Below are 13,049 nucleotides of genomic sequence, written 5' to 3'. Positions count from 1 at the left end.
GGAAAGGGTTGAAGGACAGATGTCCAATAGTAATACAAGGGGCCTTTGGAATGGCATGAAATCTATTACTGGCTATGGGACAAGTAATCCCAGTTTCCTTGGTTCTGGGATAAATGTAAATGAGGCAAACCAGTTCTTTGCAAGGTTTGATGAATTCGATTTTTCTGCTTCTCATGAGAGCATCCTCTCATCTCTTGCACAGAGTAGTCCTGAGGACTGTAGCCCAGCTATTGTTATTAATGTTGATGAGGTTCGACAGCAGTTAAGGCGCCTTAAGGCCAACAAGGCAGCAGGCCCTGATGGTGTCCATCCACGCACCCTGAAAGTCTGTGCTGACCAGTTGTGTTCAGTTCAATTTTTTCTTTGTCTCTGTCTTCATCAAAAATTCCATTAATGTGGAAAACATCTTGTCTTGTTCCAATTCCCCAAAAAACCAATGTGTGTAGTAGTCTTACTAATCTGAGACCTATAGCCCTGACGTCACACATAATGAAATGTTTTGAAAGGGTTGTCCTGGGTCACCTGAGTAGACAGGTCTCAGTCTTTCAAGATCCCTTGCAGTTTGCGTACAGGAAGGGTGTGGGAGTTGATGATGCACTACTTTTTATGCTTCACAGCATTTACAGCCACCTTGAAACAACTGCCAGCTCTGTTAGGATTATGTTTTTTTATTTTTCTAGTGCTTTCAATACAATTCAACCACACCTTTTAGCTAACAAATTAATGAATTTTAAGCTGCACAACACAACTATCGCTTGGGTCTTAGATTATCTCTTGTCTCGACCTCAGTTTGTCAGGCTTGATAACAAACTGTCTGACGGTATCTTAACTAAAACAGGAGCCCCACAGGGCACGGTTTTATCCCCTTTTTTATTCACACTCTTTACCGCTGACTATAGGCATAGTCAGGTGTCTTGTCAAATCCAAACGTTTTTGGATGACACTGCCCTCGTGGGTTTACTTAAGCAAGGCAATGACCTGGCCTATAAAAGAGAGGTCGAATCATTTGTCAGCTGGTGTGATGCAAATTTTTTAAAACTGAATGTTGGGAAGACCAAAGAGTTAATTATTGATTTCAGAAGGAAGAAGGAGGAGGTCTTCCCAGTGATAATTAAGGGTCAGCAGATAGAAATTGTCCAGTCTTACAAATATCTTGGTGTCTACCTGGACAGTAAATTAAACTGGAAAAAGAATACTGAGGTTGTATTCAAGAAGGCTCAGTCAAGACTATTTGAGGAAGCTTAGATCCTTTGATATTAGCAAGAAGTTTCTTCATGTTTTTTTATCAGGGAATCTTAGCTAGTGTCCTCTTTTATGCTGTGCTCTGCTGGGGGGGCAGCATCACTGCGGATGATAAAAACAGGATCAATAAGATGATCAGAAAGGCTGGCTCAGTGATTGGCCTTACCCCAGACTCACTTGAGGTCACTGTCGAAAAGAGAACAAGGGCCAAACTAAAAACGGTTCTGTATTTTAAAGGCCATCCATTACACAGTGTTTTTAACGGACTCAGAAGCTCATTCAGTGAGCGACTAGTGATGCCTCAGTGTTCTACTCAACGACTGAGAAGGTCTTTTGTTCCAGCAGTGGTCAGATTTTTTAATGAACACTTTTAGATGTGGTCTAGATAGCACCTTTCAGCTGTTAATCATGTCTCAAATGGCTTTTTATGGTGTTATTTATTTGTTGTGTAGCCTACTGTGAAATGCATCTAGATCCATAGCACCTTTCAGCTGTTAATCGTGTCTCAAATGGCTTTTTACGGTCTTATTTATTTGTTGTGTACTGTGAATGCAATGTCTATATTGTTTGTTGGCAATGATTTGGCAATTTGATTGATTTGGTGGCAAATGAGTTTCCCCACTGGGGATTAATAAAGCTGTCTAATATACAAACTTGCTTCTCCTTTTCATCATCAATAGAGACGCTCCAGGTACAACATCACAGAGTGGGTTCCTCCGTCTGTAGTTTTTTCCATTTATACTGACTGGGCTGCCTAACACCCTGCTTGTGATTTGAGATGCATTGAAATGCAATGCATAAAAATATTATTGATTTTTGTTTCTACTGGTGGTTGCCTTATACTGATAACAGGCTGGAGGTCATTTGTATTTACCACTATGTCACTGGTTATAACCTTTTATAAGTTCTTGCACATTAAACATTTTTGACTTGGTCTTTACGCAGTACTGTTAGATGTTAAAGATGCTTGTGAGGCTCATGTGAAAATAACCCTACTGATTGCAAATTCTTGTTTCTTCTTAGAGTTGTACAGTTGTCCATTGCCGAGACACAGCTTACAGGGCAGCAAAGAGAAGTGGTGAGTACTGGTAGTCAAATTCCCCAGCAAAAAAAAATGAGGAAGTGGGAAGCAACATTTGCATGTTTGGTCATGGGAAACTTAAACTAGTGAACTATTTTACTGAAGCGCTTGACAGACTGCATGTCTGGGAAAGTGATAACCGTTAAACTACAGTAGATCTTTGTTCCCGGTGTGTTATTTTGAATGTCAGTTCCTCATGCTTGGAAAGCCTAGCATAACAAAATGAAGCGAGGGCAAACCGCAGTCTGGACTGATGCTCATATGCAGCTATTTCTTCATGTGTTCTTAACTGGTATGAACACCAGAGAAGAAGAGCACAGACAAGTCCATCATGCTTAGCTAAAGTTACAGGGACTGGAATCGGATTTGTTTTTGAGTTACCAAATCTCTGTCCAATAAACAAGCTACTTGTGAGCCATGTGACATTTATTTACAAGATCTGGTTGACTTGTAATTGGTCTGTGTGACACTAAACAAATTAAATACAGAAATGCAATATTTCCAATATGGTTCAGATCAAAGAAAACCACCTGGAGGTGTGATCATACCCTTGGAGTCTGAGTGAAACCCACCCTGCTGGTAGTATTAACCACTAAGCCTGTCTGAAACACAGGAAAGCCCATGGTTAAAATTAGTTCACTTTACCTTGGAGTACAGATTTTTGAGGAAGAGATTTTTTCCTGGATGTCTGAGAGAGGATACAGTAAATATGTCCTGTCCTCCCCACTCACTGACTGAGTAAGTTGACCCTTTAGATATCTTGGATAACTGGCAAGTCATGTCCAGATACTTTGTCTGTATTGGTAAATTCTCATGTAAAGCCAGTTGCAAGAAACACAGGTGTAATTTTTTATGCAAATTTGAGTTTTTTCAAAATTGAGTTGTTTCTATCCTTTAGTGATCTGGGATCTGTGTTCCTATTGCCTGTTCCACAGTTTAGATTGAAAACAAGAGGTTCCTATTGGCTGTTCCAAGGTCTAGATAAAAAAAAAATAGACTATTATTACACATAGATAGGTAAAATCTGTATCATCTTTTAAATCACTTCTTAAAACTCACTTTTATACACTTTTAGGTAATGGTCTTTTTATAATTGTTTTTGACTTCTCTTTTATGGTTTTCTGTTTCCTACCTTGCTTTCATTGCTTTTGTTGTCGATTTAATCCTTTCTTTTTTATTCTTTGTAAAGCAATTTGTAACTGGGATTTGCTATAGAAATAAAGATGCTTATTTTTCTTGCAGGAACATCAATCATCAACTGAATATTCAATATCCATATTCTCCCTTTCCTTCCTTCCTTCCTTCCTTTCTTTCTTTCTCCTGTGGCTCATAGGAAGAGGAGGCTGAGGAAGACTACCCAGCAGAGGATGAAGTTGACCAGTGCGGCAGAGAGAAGAGCTACTCCAACGGGGAGTGTGACGAGGATGGACTGGAGGACCTGCCCACCTCAGCGTGCCGTCGCGGGGCCGGGGGCCGCTGGAGGGGCCCCATCTCCCGTAAGGCCAGCCAGACCAGCGTGTACCTGCAGGAGTGGGACATCCCATACGAACAGCTGGAGCTGGGCGAGCTCATCGGCAAGGTGAAGATAAAGATATAATCATCTCTGCGGATGGCACACTTAAAACTTGACTCACTTGATATTTAAATTGAATGCTTACCAAGTACTTTGGTATAGATATGGTATAGATAACAGTAAACATGCCATCCCTCTTCAGTGATGCAGTCACCCTTTGAGCCAATCAGTAACAAGTTATACAAATGTGAAAAAGGTCAAAATTTTAAGTCTGTTATTGAACCATGTAAATACATTTTGTAGGGCCATTTGCACCATCGGCTAGTCTTTTCTTTTTGGCATTTGTGGCTCCTCATACTGTTTGTTTGTATAATGATACAGTATCCCTCTTGGTCAATCAGTACATAAATGAAAAAGCCTTTGAGAAAATTGTTTTTCAAGTTAACGAAAATGGTGGAAAATCCAATATGGCGTACATTGATGGTCTTGGAGGTAAATGTGTAGAGCAAGGATAGCTGGATATGTGAACCACATTTCATGTCATTCCAGCTGGCAGTGTTGTAGATATGACAGTTTATTAAAATGTTTAATTATGACCTGTAATTGTGGCGCCCAATTAGTGTAATTTTTTAAAATGCTGGAACGCAGTGGTGAGACCCCAAGACACCTATGTTTAATCAAAATCAGATCAGTGATATCTGAGATATACTATTTATATTTTCATCTGCATACTCATTGCAAATACATTGTACAGACACTTGTTTAATCCGGAGACAAGTGTGTGTAAATGTCCACATAAAATGCCGAAAGTGCACAAATTTGTCAATGAACAGAGAAAAAACAACAACTGATATTGTGTTTCTCCAGGGTCGCTGGGGAAAGGTGCACAAGGGTCGCTGGCACGGGGAGGTGGCCATCCGGCTACTGGAGATTGACGGCAACAACCAGGACCACCTGAAGGTGTTCAAGAAGGAAGTGATGAACTACAGGCAGACCAGGCACGAGAACGTCATCCTTTTCATGGGCGCTTGCATGGCTCCACCCCACCTAGCAATCATCACCAGGTCAGTCAGTTGGTGAGCAGTTGCCAATAAAGAAATGTCATAAGATAGACAAGAGGAAACTTTAATGATCCCTGTGGGGAAATTGGGTTGTTGCACCAGCAAAATAATAATAGCATACGGCAAAGAAGAAATAGAATATACTGTAAATAAGAATTTTCAAAAAGTTTCATGAACATATTAAGTGGAATTAAGGTGGTTCTCTTTGGTCTGAACCACAGTGGAAAAGTTTACTTTGTTGAATTTTTGTATTTGGTTCGTTTAGGTTCACACTGACCAATTACAAGCCAACCAGGACTTGTAAACTAAAGTCACATGACTCACAAGTAGCTTGTTTATTGGACAGAGTTTTGGTAACCTAAAAACAAATCTGATTCCAGTCCCTGTAACTTTAGCTAAACATGGACTTGTCTGTGCTCTTCTTCTCTGGTGTTCATACCAGTTAAGAACACATGAAGAAATAGCTGCATATGAGCATCAGTCCAGACTGCGGTTTGCCCTTGCTTCATTTTGTTATGCTAGGCTTCCAAGCATGACAAACTGTTGGCTATCAGATGTCAACATCCTTCTCCCTATAACCATAAATTCTTGCGTTTTGGGGTTGTTTCCTGTAATTGGTTCGGATTATGTTCTGAATGACATTGTTGTCACCTGGCCAAACGAACATATGGATATGGAATATACTAAAAAAATAAATATACTCAGTCGGAAATTAGTGAGAAGTTATCGAAACATTGATGTATGCAGTCTATACAAATTAACAAGATATATTAAGATATTTTATGATTTTGGCACTGTATACTTTTATATGTTTTAAGACTGTAGCCTATTACTGCATGCAGTATCTTGTTTTCCTGCATATTTCTATGCCATTGTTGATTTGTGCATTCAGTTTTAGTAACGATATCTCATCCATTGTTCTCTCCCTAGTTTCTGTAAAGGTCGGACTTTATTCTCTGTTGTAAGAGATTCCAAACACACACTAGACATCAACAAAACCAGGCAAGTTGCTCAGGAGATTGTAAAGGTAAGCAACCTTTAAGCTGCAACTCATATCACAGTGTGAATGAATGTCACAATGAGAATCATGAAATCATAAATAATTATCATAAAAATATGTTTATATTGATATACTAACTATAACTATATCTTAGCTGCATCAAACTGATGTTCATTGCTTTGAACTGCATGGTAATATAAAGTAGGATAAAACTGTAATTTTCAAATAATATTCTGTGTTTAATATATATATATATTAATATTATGTGTTTCAAATCTCATTTTGTACGCTTTTTATCATTAATTTAGACAACAGAATTGTGTATCGTGATAACATTGATGTCATTATTTCATCACGATATGATTCTATGATTCTACTGAAAGACATTACGAAACGTCGATCTCTGTTACAGGGAATGGGTTATTTGCATGCTAAAGGCATCGTTCATAAGGACCTGAAGTCTAAGAATGTGTTCTACGACGCAAACAAAGTGGTCATTACAGATTTTGGCCTGTTCGGGATGTCTGGGGTGGTACAAGAAGGAAGGTAGGCATGAAATGTCTGACACTCACAGCTTTTAGAAAAATGTATGAAAGAGCGAATGTACCTCATAAGCCGTAATTGTCTTCATGTGTATGTGTGTGTGTGTCTTCAGAAGAGAGAATGTGTTGCGAATACCTCAGGGCTGGATCTACTACCTGGCTCCGGAGATCGTTCGCAGGATGGGCCCGGAGATTAATGAGGACCAGCTACCTTTCTCCAAAGCTGCTGACGTTTATGCATTTGGGTATGTATCAGAATTTCCCATGTATTGATTATATTTGGGTTGGTCTGCCCAAGTAAATTAACAGCCGCTCTAGTAAATTTTTGCCTTATTTCGAGTGCTCTGATGCACTAAGTTGCCAGTAAAACTGGTGTTTTTCTTTGATGTAGTTTACAAAAACAAAGATTTAAAGTGGTATTCCGTGAGTTGCTCAGTTTTTTTGTTTGGTTTTTATTTTGTCTCCATCTTTGGTGCTCAGCGCTCACTGCTGTGGTGTTTCTGCACTGCACTTGATGAAGTTTGAGTTTCTGTAGGTGGCGCTCTTTTCTTTGTCTGTTCAGTCATGGTGGATATCGCTGCTCATGCTACAACTACCCAGTTCTTCTTCTATTTATTCCAAACAAACCAGAAACATAAAACGTATCACTTCTTGTGCGCCATACGGGGATAGAGAGTATCAAAACATTTATTTAGATGGAAATGTCATCACTGAAAACATATTAGTGAACTATATCGACCATAATTCATTGCACCTATGACACAGTGCATGGCATTGGTCAGAGAGTCTGCGCTCTTTCGAATCATGCTGGCGCCAACATGAACTGAATAAAGGCAAAGTTTGAAATGTAGTCTCTGCAACATTGGCTAACAAATGGGTTCCCTTCTCAATATACATCAAGTCCATCATGATTAGAATAGATTGAATAGAGGAATAAAGAACATTTCCCGCACAGCACAACCCTCGCCAGGAAACACTATGTATTGAAACTCACCTATGTACTGTCCTATACCTGTATGTATACATCTTTAGTAGACTTCATTTCCATGAGTCTGTTCAATCCATCTATGTAATGTATGTGATAACCTCATTTGACATGGACAGTAATGGAGTGTAAATGATTCAAGTGTACTATATACTCACCAACAACATTTTCCTATTTAATATCTAGCACAATCTGGTATGAACTGCAGGCCAGGGATTGGCCCATCACCAACCAGCCGACAGAGGCTAAAATCTGGCTGGTGGGCAGCGGTGAGGGAATCAAGAAGGTGCTGGCAGATGTCAACCTGGGCAAGGAGGTAACGGTAAGTTTGTAACCACAGTGCTATGTTATGATGATAATACCATCATGGCTAAATTGCTTTATTGTTGGATTATGGATATGGATATACGGCACAGACTAATGTGGCCTGTAATTGTCATTAAGTCAAATTTTCACAGTAGAGAGGAGTAAGATAGCTAATTAGAGCAGAGAGGTGGATTAGAACTGCCTAGAAACTCCAATGGGTACAGGCCAGAAAGTGAGTTTTGAAAGCCAGAAATCTCAGCACCTGGCCAAGCAATCGTTGAGTGATTGATATTGATCAACAACCCTATCAACCCTCCACAGATATATTATGGTCATTTTGTGCTACGGGGTAGGAAAAATCGTATTTATTGCACCTTTAATACAAGGACACATGAAAAATGACACAAGCTGAAAATCAAAAAAATCAGTGAATGAGCTTTTGCAACTCAAAGCGTGCACACCAACATGAACGTAAGCCTGTTTGTATCCATGTTCTGATGAACAGGCCTATAGTAGGCCCATAAAATGAATTATGATTAAATAATAATAAGGGTTAGGGTTAGGCTTTCCTGTTGATGCAAGGTTGTAGATAAAGTTGACCTTTCCTATTTCGTTCTGTAATACTGTTTGCACCCACAGCTTGAAGGGAGGAGGTGTTATATGGATTTACCCAGAAATTTACCCAAATAGCTGTAGGCTAGTATGGCTAGTTTGAACTTGGAAGGCTAGGTCAGCCAGGCTAACTAACTAACCTAGATAACTTAGTTTGGCTAGCTAAAAGTATTTCAGCAGGTACTCCTCAGAGGCAGAGCTGCTCTGGAGACAGAAATAATCTCATTGGTTGAGTTAAACCTCAAAGGGCAGAGCCAAAAAACAGTTTTTTGCGGTGCAGTTAGCTAACTGGCAAACTTGAATGGCAAAGAAAGAACTCTGATCAAAATATTTAAAACAATAGAAGTGGCAGTGACTTCCTTTTTATATTCACTCATGACCAAGGCATTCATGTTGTTGGAAGCTCAGCTAGCTAACTATCTTACCTAGATAGCTATAAGCTAGTCTATCTAGCTTGAACTTGAAAGCTCAGCTAGGCTAACTAGCTAACCTGAATAACTTGAATTTTTTCAGTTAGTAGCAGAGCGCTAGCCTTCATAATATTAGCTTCCTCCTCTCTTACCTCTTGCCTTTTTCACTGGGCTTCAGTCTAATGTTACCAGAGACGGTTTAGAAACGAGACGGCGCAACTGCGAGTCATTTCCTGTATCTGTGTCACGTGGGTTTCGCCACTGCCCCGCCCCTTTAGGAGACTAGCGGCAGGTCCTGAGTCTATTCACTGGAGAAGTGAACGTGAGCACAGATTATAACCGATTCTTTCGCCCCATAGTCACCGAAGTAAATGTTGGACCCATTTTTCACAAGCCACTTTTCACAAGCCACTTATCTCCACATATCTTCCACTAAAATATTTGGTCGGTATCATGGTCGGTATTCAAAGTGACCAATCAAAGGAGGGGAGACATCAGCCACTGTCTATTCCATCCCCGCCTCCAAAGTCTCAAAAGTCAACGAGTTGCGAGCGCGTAGGGAGAGTCGAGCTCGCGCTCGTCACAGCCCCGTGCTCGCGGGGCCGCATTTGTGCACGCGGAGCAGAAATGCTCCCTCGCAAGGATGCTTTTCCGCTCGCAGATACTGTTCTGTGCCCTCGTATCAGGTGCGCACGCCTGGTTTTTATGTGCGCAGGTTTTGAGACTCAATAAACGCCATATGTATACCATTTCATACCATTGGCGCAGCTTGTAATGCGTCATCTTGTGTGTATAGAGCATGTTTGATGTTACCAAGACAGAAAACTGGTTTTGCTTTTGGCCCCGCCCATTGGGATTTAACTCAACCAATGAGATTATTTATGCCTCCAGGGCAGCTCTGTCTCCGAAATGTTTGTATTTATAAAAAAAATAATCACAAGTTGCTTTCAGTTGGATTTCGTTCACATGAAAGATATGAGCCATTGTATTCTCTCTAGTAGAAAGTAAAATGTACTTTAAAATATTCCAACACTCCTCCTTCCATCTCATATAGGAAATCCTGTCTGCCTGTTGGTCCTTTGAGGCAGACGAGAGGCCTTCCTTCACCCAGCTTGCCGACATGCTGGAGAAGCTTCCCAAGCTGAACCGCAGGCTCTCGCACCCCGGACACTTCTGGAAGTCAGCCGAGTACGTATCATAGAAAAGGAAATCGCTTTCCATGATCCAGGGCGAGCCTGATTCAACACGTACACTCTGATCCCTAGCCTCAGACGTTGTTCAAACCACCATTTGAAAAGGGAGTCTAAATTATGTCTTTTAGTTGATAAACGGTTAAAATATCTGCCAAAATCTAGATGTTTTATGGAGTGAAAGTGGTTCTTTTATCTAAAAAAAATGATGGAGCTGACAGGAACCAATACACTCCTATCAGTAAAGTGGGATATGTTATAAATAGGATTCTGTAAAAAAAATGTAACATGTTGTATGGTAATAGTGTTCTGTCCTGCTGAGAATTAAGTAATATAAATGACCTGTTCCTAATGTGATTGCTAATGTTGTAGAGGAATGCTGCAAGGATTCAGTAAGACTCACATTTTGCCATACCCAAGATGTGAAATTGTAGTTGCTCCCCTCACCTCTCCCTTTCTCTTTTTCCAGACACTTTTTTTAAATGAATATTTCCCACAATCTCTCTTCTGTTTCTGGGTGTCACCTCTTCTTTGTCTCTCCTTTTTATCGGTGATTTCCTTCCTCTGGACGCTGACTGGCCCCTCCCTCCGCCTATTCCTGCTGTCCCATGGTCTCCCTTGGATCCCACAACTTCACCTCCTCCTTTGCCTCTGTCTGCTTGTCAACCATTTTCCAATGCCTCTCACTGTCTTCCCACTCATTCCCCTCTTCTCCATATGAAGGCCATGGGATCATCACTGCCTGAGAGATCACTGCTGTCAGGGCCTGCACTCTCACTGTCCTTACATGTACAAATACAGCAGTTGATAGATTTTGTTTGTTTCAAAAGGTGCTACATGTAGTGTTTTAACATGTCATTACCACATTAATATTGAGATATTAGTATAATTACTGTAAACAAACGAGATCATCAAGATTAGCAGCCTCTAGCGGCCTCTACACTGGATTTTATATTGCGGATTTGGCAGGAAATCTGCTGGATTGTGTTTTTACTGTGGAAGTAATCCACAACTTTTAACTTCAACTGCGTAGTTTCAGCTTGACACTTACTTAGCTTACATGGTCAGAATGCGTATTGGTTGTTATGGGCTCTTATCCTTATTCTGGTTCTTCAAAACAAACAGCGCAATGCAAGAGAAGGGGAGAGGGGAGGGGGGACAATTGGGAAATGTGACTGAAGCAGCCAGTAGCCGATATTTTGTGCCGATATTAAATATTTAAAAATTTTACCAGTATTCAGTGTTTCCCCCAGAATTGTATTCTTGTCAGGGTGGAAAAGCCTCTGAAACAGCATTTAGACCATCATGGGACACTAAAACATTTTCATGCCTATTTTCCATAGACAACCAAACTGCATCATATCCATCATATCAGAGGTAGACGACACTAACTGGACCATAGCCCATTTTTCATAAAAGGCCAACATTTGCGCCGTATATCAGCAAACTGATATAGCCTACCAGTCAGTCGGGTGAGGAATGACGTAAATCATCAAAATGACTGTTATAGAAACCACTGCATCGTTCATCATTCACTCCATTTTTAAGTTTGCATGTCAGGGCTTTGCATGTCAGGGCTTTGCCATACCATATCAGGTGCCATTTGCATTCTAACCACTGGCTCTTTCTCTATGTGCTGTCTGTCATTGTAACTCTCTCTCGCTTTTGCAACACAGGCTGTAAACTGTAGAATGAAACTGATGTAAGCCAAGGCCAGGCCTCCAAAGCCTTAAACTGTACTGCAATAATACTTGAAACGCTTTAAATTGCCCACTAAAATTAGGCATTGTGGAGAAGCTGGTCCCAAGTCACAAGTCAGGGGCAGCTTTGGCTTTGTGTTGCAGTATCAGTGTGGAGGGACATGCAAAAGGTTACATAGACCTGTCACACGTCTGCGTATCATAGATATCAGATTAATTATATGGCTCCAGCACAGTTACTGTTTAACTAGGGTGAAACAGAAACAAATTATGTACTAACTGTCAAACCATTCTGTGGATCCTTCTACTAGTCTTCTACAAGTGGGATTAAATGAAATCCACCGTTAATTTATCTATTTGTTATCTGTCTTTGCCTCCTGAGCAAAATAGATAAGTCAAATGAGCTGGAGGGATAATATTGGATAGACAAAGACATAGTAACAAGTAACTGCCTTTTGTCTGTGCACTCTTTATTTCTTGGCATGCTTCATGTTTTTTGCACAGGATGTGGCTACACTGTGTGTGGTTGTGTGTGTTTCCTCAGACAGGAGTGCAATGCATGCTCATTTGATGCGTCTGAATGTAATGGGCTTCACAAGCACAGTCGAACCCAGTAAAACGTTGCAGTGACTTAATGTGAGCATCAATAATAATACAATTAATACAATCTTTTAGATGCATATATGTATATACAGTGCAGTAGGTTTTATTTAATGTTCTGGAGGCCTTTTGTGTTTGTTTGTACAAAAATTTTATACGACATGCATTTTAAATAGGTACTTCAACCATATTTATGTATAGATCTTTATACACATATTTTTCAGTATGAATACTGTAAAATTGTACAGTGTACATTGTCATGGGTGTATTGGTGTTTTTGTTGTTGTTTTTTTTGTTTTTTTTTTTGGGGGGGGGGATGTGTAGAATGCTATTTTTGTACAGAATGTGGCTACACTTTGTAAAGGTTTCTGGTTTGAACAATGGAATACAATAAAACTGAACTCCAGTGACCCAGTGTGCTCTTTTCATGTTTTACAATAGAATCAGTATTATGTAGCAAAAATGATAAAAAAAATTCATTTGTATATAATTCTACTTAAATGTGGTTTGGATTCAGGCAATCAGTGGTTGCACGCATACTTACAAGCAGGGCTGTAGCCAAGACCACTTTAGTCCAGTCCAAGTCAATTCTAAGACCAGATCCAGTCGAGGGGGTTGAGACCAAAGCTGCGTTCGGAATGGTTCACTTGTTTGCAGTGTTTGTCATATAGTGAACTATATGCGCAATGACCGAACAAAGTTTCAGACACTGCATTAAACATCATTGCTTCAAAAAATGGCGCTGGATATTCGTGCAACGCACCTGGGCGCGTCCAGCATCTCATAAACAACCAAGCATCATGACAG

At 40.2% G+C, this 13,049-nt stretch overlaps 1 protein-coding gene across 3 annotated transcripts in view; it reads left to right on the top strand.

Moving 5' to 3' along the window:
• The window catches only part of LOC139916543 (kinase suppressor of Ras 1-like), a 57,152-nt gene extending 44,500 nt beyond the window's left edge, over positions 1 to 12,652 (top strand). For all 3 annotated transcript variants that reach the window (XM_078284081.1, XM_078284083.1, XM_078284082.1), the window contains 8 exons: positions 2,266 to 2,320; positions 3,657 to 3,902; positions 4,704 to 4,900; positions 5,828 to 5,924; positions 6,310 to 6,443; positions 6,553 to 6,684; positions 7,611 to 7,746; positions 9,807 to 12,652. In XM_078284081.1, the coding sequence (XP_078140207.1) occupies positions 2,266 to 2,320; positions 3,657 to 3,902; positions 4,704 to 4,900; positions 5,828 to 5,924; positions 6,310 to 6,443; positions 6,553 to 6,684; positions 7,611 to 7,746; positions 9,807 to 9,953 (1,144 nt within the window). In that variant the 3' untranslated portion in view covers positions 9,954 to 12,652. The remainder of the gene's footprint in view (positions 1 to 2,265; positions 2,321 to 3,656; positions 3,903 to 4,703; positions 4,901 to 5,827; positions 5,925 to 6,309; positions 6,444 to 6,552; positions 6,685 to 7,610; positions 7,747 to 9,806) is intronic.
• The last annotated feature ends 397 nt before the right edge of the window (positions 12,653 to 13,049 follow it).

This window comes from Centroberyx gerrardi, chromosome 6 (genome assembly GCF_048128805.1).
Source record: "Centroberyx gerrardi isolate f3 chromosome 6, fCenGer3.hap1.cur.20231027, whole genome shotgun sequence".
Taxonomy (NCBI): domain Eukaryota; kingdom Metazoa; phylum Chordata; class Actinopteri; order Beryciformes; family Berycidae; genus Centroberyx; species Centroberyx gerrardi.
This window is presented reverse-complemented; position numbering and strand designations above follow the sequence as displayed.